The sequence below is a fragment of the Vidua macroura genome, chromosome 3 (assembly GCF_024509145.1).
Source record: "Vidua macroura isolate BioBank_ID:100142 chromosome 3, ASM2450914v1, whole genome shotgun sequence".
NCBI classification, from domain to species: Eukaryota; Metazoa; Chordata; class Aves; order Passeriformes; family Viduidae; genus Vidua; species Vidua macroura.
Window position 1 is genome coordinate 91,303,249 of NC_071573.1, and position 7,223 is coordinate 91,310,471.

At 41.3% G+C, this 7,223-nt stretch overlaps 1 protein-coding gene across 1 annotated transcript in view; it reads right to left on the bottom strand.

The window, feature by feature from the left end:
- MLIP (muscular LMNA interacting protein) overlaps positions 1 to 7,017 on the bottom strand; it is a 103,842-nt gene extending 96,825 nt beyond the window's left edge. Inside the window, exon 1 of the mRNA XM_053973566.1 lies at positions 6,955 to 7,017. Within this exon, the coding sequence (XP_053829541.1) occupies positions 6,955 to 7,017 (63 nt within the window). The remainder of the gene's footprint in view (positions 1 to 6,954) is intronic.
- Positions 7,018 to 7,223: the final 206 nt, after the last annotated feature.

A 7,223-nucleotide genomic window follows, 5' to 3' on the forward strand; every position in this document is an offset into this window, starting at 1 on the left:
CAGATAAACTTATTAAACAGATAAAAAATGTATTTATCTCAACCCACAAGTTTTACAGTTTTTTTATTCTCCTCCACAATGTGGAGTGGGAAAGGGGAAGGAGGGTGCAACTGTGTGGTACTTAATTGCTGTCTGGGGTTAAACCACAAAAATCTCTATTTTCAGGAATTCATACAAAAGCAAAAGATTTAATGCTGCCACTCTATTATTGAGTGCTTTCAGAATTCAAAGAACAGTGAATTGAAAACATTAGGCTTAAAATGCTGGAATGAGGATGCCTTAATGACAAGCACAGTCTCATTGTGTATCCATACTAAATGTGTTGAAAGAGATTTGCTATAAGCATGTTTCATGACAAATGCTGTAGTGTAGTTCAAAATTAAAGAAATGCTTGGAAGGGACCTCCAAAAATCATTCACTCCAGCATACGGTTTCAACTTCAGACTACTGCCAAAGCAAGGCCATGATTTCATATGGTTAAGTCCTGAAAACTTCCCAGAGTGGATAGTCCACAAATTCCTTGGTTGTTCCGGTGCTGCACTATATTTCTAATGAAAGAGCTTTTCCTAAAATTTATTCTGAATTTCAGTGTGAGCAGTGGACAGTGAACATCTTCACAAGTATCACCCATAACTTACACATTCCTGAGGAATATCTTTGGAAAAAATACTTTTTTTCTAAATAACAGTCTCCATAGCCAAACTTATTTCTGGAAATGGTCTGTCACTCATTATAACTGTCAGGTTATACCTGAGTATCACTCAGGGAAGTCTCAAACCAATACCACAGAAAAAAATTTCCATTTACCTGATTTCTAGAGAGTTTCATGTGTAGAACTGTTTCCCAGAACTGCTTTAATTAATCAACACGGGCTGTCTCTCCATACTTACACTCTTTTTCTTGATGCCTCACCCAAAATTCAAGCACTTGAAATGCCCTGAGTGACTTTGTGGCAGCAATTGATGCAACTGTTGCAGGGGTTCCTATCTTTCCTCACCCCAAAACATTAAAATGGACAATTGCTACTTGTTCATGAAAAGCCTCTTTTACCACAACATTCAAGACCATGCTGCACTCTTCTTCTGAACCCCTGTGTAATATTGTATGGTATTGTTTCACAAAATCTCCAACCAAAAATCACTGATGACACCTCTCCAAGATAGCTCTTTTCCCACGGATACAATCAAAGCCTACCTTAAATGTTCCAGCAGTGCCTCTGTAAGACAGGCATCAGCCTAAAGAAAAGGCAGCTCTTGCCTCATTGCATTTATGTTCAGTGACAGTATTAGAAAGAAGGGCAGATTCAGTGCTTTCCACTTTCTTTTGTCCTGTTTAATGTCACATCAACAGTGCTAAAAATATGCTGCTACGTGCAGGCTCCAATTTATTCCCTCCTCCTCCTCCTTCTGGGTGATTGCTTGCTGACGTAATCCATGCCTCCACACAGGCAGGAATGCAGCTCCAGGTATGCAAGAGGAAATGCTGATCTTCTGGCTGGAGCTCTGCCTTGCTCACTTTCCTACACCTGTACAGCAAGATGCAATTGCCACCATGTTACGGTCTTATTGCTGGAGCAACTACAAAGCCTCAGTCCTGATCTACAGAGCTCTAGGTTATTTGAAAGTTGTTCTTCTGAAGCAACTCTTTTTTGCCAAAGCTGCTGTATTTGGGACAAAGTAGCACAAAATGCCTTAAGTGTGTCAACTCACCCACCTGAATTCAGCTACATGACAAAATCTGCCAGAGGAGGTCATACAGATACTCCACAGCAAGAACTAAAACCTTTCTCTTAGATAAACAGGAATAATTTAAATATATACTCATATAAAGCCTTCTCTGACCCTATACTTTTGTGTTTATTTAATTTTATATGTCATGAGATGAGCACAATACTCAAACTTCAGCACCGAATTATCAAATTGAGGAAAAGATTCAGTCCTATTTTTAGGACTTTCTTTCATGGGTAGGTGTGTTATTGCAGGACACAGAAGTAGAAAAGTCAAGGTACAAAAAAAAAAAACTGTGAAGAAACTAAAACAAAAACTCACTTTACCTCTCATGTGTACTCTCTCACCTGAATGTAAATTGGCAGTCCAGCAGCCACCTTTGCTAGGGGAGAGAACAGGCAGAGAGGAGGAGGGGTTTGTGTTGGGCCTCTGTGTATGTGCCACCGGCTTCCTCATGGTGTGTAACCGGCTGAGGCACCTGAATGTTCTGCACTCTGGGCTGTACTGCTGTGCTTCTCCCCCTCGGAATCCCTGCCATCCTCACATGCAGTGGTTATCGCTGCCTCCCTCCCAGAAGAAAGACATGACCTTAGCAGTGCAGTTCCGTGCTCCCACACCACCGTCCTGGCTGGACGCGTACAAGGGTAGACGCCCTGAGCTCGGCACGGACACAGATACCTGATACAAGGAACCTACGGACCTGCCCCTCTCAGAGACTCCACGTTTCTTCCGTGGAGCACCAAGTGCATCGCCCCCACCTCGACCTTTCCAGGCTCGCTCACCCCACCAGGAGGAGCGGCCCAGGGGCTGGTGTGTCACACGGGCTCGGCTCATCTCCATGAGCAGACCCAGCTGTTCTTTGTTCCTCAGACACGGAGATTTCTGCTGTGCCAAAGATGATCCCGTTGTCCAGGGCTTTGACTCCCTGTATCTGCACAAACATTTGTTCTTCCCTCAGCTCCTCGTCCCTCCTTGTGGTGATCCACAGAGGCCTTAGCACAGGCCACAGCAGGACCTGCCTGGTGCACACCCAGAGGGAGCGTGTCAGAGCACCGACCATGGGGTCCTGCTCCTGGCAAAGAAGTGACAGCCAAAGCCCAGGAGGAGTGCCGCCATCTCTGACACCAGCCCCCATGGCACAAGAGGGAGGGTGACCTGGCAGAAGAGCTTCCATGGAGGCATGGCTGCACCCAGCGCTTCCTGCCCTGCCCACTCCCACCAGCCTCCACCCAGCTCTCTTATCTTCTGCTTTTCAAACAACCCTTCCCCGTCTCATACTCACTTCTCACCTGGTTTACACATTGTTAAATCAACAACAAAACCTGCAAGCAGGACCTGCCACCACCTCATTAGCCACCATCCTCATTCTGTCTGGGCTCCCTTAGGTGGCAAACTTCAGGAAACAGGCTGCCTTCTTCAAGGAATCTCTACTTCCCACATTTACCATGGAGAAAACTTGATATTAACAGGTCTTGTGATGTTGCTACCAGAGTACGAAGATTAACCATTGTTTCACTTGGGTGGGCTTGATCCAAACTGCCTTGCTCTGTATAAGCTCTATCCACAAAGTGTTTGTGAAAAGCAAATGCTAATTCTCTGAATGAAGTCCTGCAACCCTGTCATTCAAAACCTAACCTTAGTGCCTTTCCAAGGAGTGCAAGGCATCCTTTCTGATTCATATATCCATTTGGTTGATTTATTTTCTATATAGAACTGTTCTTTATTGCTACTCCATGTAAGAAGAAAGTAAAGAGAAAAACCCTTATAATGCAAACTAAAGTACAAAGATTAAATGCTCCCTGTTAAACATACCAATGTAAACATTATTTTAAATGCAATAGTTTATGTGCTGCTGTTCATGGGGAGAGAACAGATCAAATAGGAAAGAGACAAGTGTGAAATATAATTAAAATAAATTTAAATAAGGCAATATGCATTAAGGCATGAGGACTTCAGAATGAAAAGAGACTATTTTGAGGTGAGCCATTGTTTCAGTAGGGAAACTTTGGAATTACTGAGTCCTTCTGAGCTATCAAAGCTATGAAAAGAGAAAGTATGTCCATCTACTTAGTCCAATCTATTTTATAGTGAGTAATTCTATTTTCCCTTCACAAAATGGGCCCTCCATTATCTTCCATTCTCACAGTCAGCTCCACACAAAGACTCTCTTCAGGATTCTGGCTGCTGAGTCTTCCTCCAGGAAGCAAGAATAAGAATTCTTTAACAATAAATTTCACAAATATTACATGAAATAGCCTGAAGTGGTAGAGAATTTTATATTATTTATCTCATGCACAGTAAGCAGTGAATGTAAAGGTACAATACCACTTTATAAAACTGTGATGTTGTCTTCTATGTTAGACTCTGAGCATGAGCTGGTCTCTATTTGATTGACATGCTACAATCAGAGTATTTTCAGGATGACATAGACTTTGTTCTTTTGAAAATAGCTAGAAAATATTTGTAACAAGGCGTACAGATCCAAGATTGGTTTTACACACACAAATACATATAGGTCATAGAACTACAACATTACAGAAATAACAGATGTGGTGGGATAGCTCACATGGCTATAGTGCTGCAAGGGACACAGGCTCTTCAGAAAGGCAGAGAAAAGACAATCTCTGTGTGAAGCAGCAGCTAAAATGTGAAGAGCATTTGTACAGGTTTAACAGGGGTGGGTGAGTGCTTGTGGGTCAGGATCAGAGGAGAGGGCGGTGAGGGTGACATTGCAGTGGGACTGGGCTACAGACAGCATGGAAGGGGTGAGGAAGCGGAAAGTGCTCCTCACAACAATTTCCTTAAACAACTCAAGGAAGTATCTGGACTGCACACCCTGTTTGTTTGGCTTTTTTCACATGAGACTTAAGCTTTTGTGACACCTGCAGAGAACAAAATGGCACGGCACAAGCAATGCAGACAATATGTGCAGGGTGTCAAGGACTGCTTCTTGATGCAGGCACAGGATGGCCAAGCAGTGTCATACACAGCTGGATCTGTTATTCACAAAAAAGGAAGAAAAGGCTGTGGATGGATTTACTCCGTGGCAGGCTTGGCTGTAGTGACGATGAAATAGTGAGGCCTAAGGCCTTGTGGGGAACTGAGGAAGACAAGTACCAAAACACACAACCTGGGCTTTAGGAAAACTGACCTCAGCCTATCCAGGAGCTAGTAAGTAGGATACTGTAGAAGGCAGCTTAGAAACACAGGGAATTTGGGAAAGCCATCATATCCTTGAAAAAAATCTCTTCCACATGCAAGGCTGTTCACGATTCAGGAATACAAGCAGACTTATCAGGACACCAGCACGGCAAAACAGAGAGCTTGCAACTGAGGTGAAGTACAAAAAGGCAGCACAGGAGGTGGAAGCAGAATATGAAATAGTGCATGTATTTGCTCTACTGAAGTTAAATATGTGAACAGACACTCAAAACAGCATGTAGAAATAGTATCTGTACCACAGATTGACACTGCTCCCATGCAGTCAGTTGACCTGACCTGCATGTAACAAACAGTAAAGGATAGAATCAATAAAAATCCAGGAGATACAAAACTAGGGAAAAAATGTGGGGGCAAAGGGAAATCAATCTAGCAAACAGAAAGAAAGGCATTAAGACTAAACAGGCAGAGACAGTTTGAGGTGGAGCATACAGGAGGCTGGGGCTCAGCTGGAAGGGGACAGGGAAGGGGCTGGGAGGACCAACCAGAGGCATTCCTCCGCTGTCAACAGAGTGCTGTGAAACCCCCTGAGCCTCTATCCCCTCATCTGAGCACCCACAGGAATGTGACCTGTCACTGTTAAGGGACATTCTCAGTTCAACGTGTTGGAAGGATTTAGTTTTGAAACTACTGAACAGTGTGTGACCTGACATGAGCGTTAGCATGGCTCCCATCAGCTGGGTCCCTGTGTGCTCCAATTTGCTGTTTTTAAAATTAGTAAATGATGCACACAAAGAAGGTCAACAGCAGATCATTAGTGTTCCAAATGAAGCACTCTGCATTTTAGAAAAGCCTTACTTAAGGTTGGCTGCTCAATTCTTTGTGCATGAGGATATGGTCTGCAATTAGATAACCATACAGGCTGATTACATTGCTATGTATTTTCTTTTTGCATGAGCTAGAACAAAATGTCAAAGGTTTTCTTTGAAACCTTCCCTGAAGATAAAGTAGATTTTATACTTATTTTTATGCTTTCCTCATATTTTATATATCAATCACAAATTGAAAATTAGGTCACTAATTAATTCTAAAGAATTAATTCATTAATTAATGAGAAAATGAACAATTAAAACAATAAATAATATTCCCATTAGAACTTAAGCAGTAAAGCTTTAGCAATGCTCTTTCAGATATTACTCTTTAGATAAATACTGGTTTTTTTAATAAAAAGTACTATAAGACCAAGTCATTATTTTCACTTTCAGTGCTTTCCTTATTTCCTACGCAATGCACCTTGCCTTGGTGAAGTGGTATTGAAAACTGTTAACTAACACACAAGCTTGCCAAAACTAATTTAACTGAGGCTGGTAGATGCCAACAATGTGATTAAACAGGAGTAAAAGTCAGCCCACTACAAAACCAAATCAATGCAACACCACCATTTTTAGAACCACAAGTGCTAAAAAATTCAGTGCTAATTTGTTTCTTAGTAAGAGTGATGACCACTTTTCAAAGCCAAGAATAAACTGCCCTTTTTGTGATATCAAGGAAAAAAACCTCATTAGTGCAAGGCAAATTATAAATTGCATTGCAAGCCTCAGCTAATTAGGAATAAGCTGTGTTTTGACTGTTTTCACTTTCTCTTAATTTGTTTTGGTCACACCTTTTTTCAGTAAGTTTCAGACCCATTCCAGATACAAACAATTTCTTCTGCCATTTACTGATCTAAAGTTATGGAACATAATGTGCAAAGATATAGCCCCTTAAGAAAAATACAAAAAAACCCATTGATATTAGCTATCAGTTTGGGTTATGACAACAAAGTTTAACCAGATTTCAGTTTTTGCATTTCACATGCACACAAAATAAATTCACAAATTTCCATAATTTCCACAGAAATGCACTGTCTTAATTAATTTAATATACATTAATGAAGTTTTAATCTTCAAGGTCAGTGGTTAAAGGAAGCCAGGAAATACTCCTATAAAGTACAATGGATTATTTATTTTTCTGCTTATAACTACGCTTTAAAAGATTTAAAATATCAACATTTCTCAACATATCTTACCATTTGCTTTTCCTCTAAAGTTTCTCTTCCTGAGGCTTTGCTTTCATGTTTTCCTAGCTCCATTTCCCAGAGGAATAAAAATCACCAAATATCCTGAGCAGAAGTGATTCAACCTGACTACATGTTAGATATCCCTGTACTTTTGGAGTCAGGTCAGAAAAGTATCAGGAGCACTACACTGATTTCTGGTCAGCATGTGTTTCCATTTATAGCCATCGAAAATCCCCAAATAGAAGTGTGGAGAGAGGGCAGACAGCTGCCTCTGATAA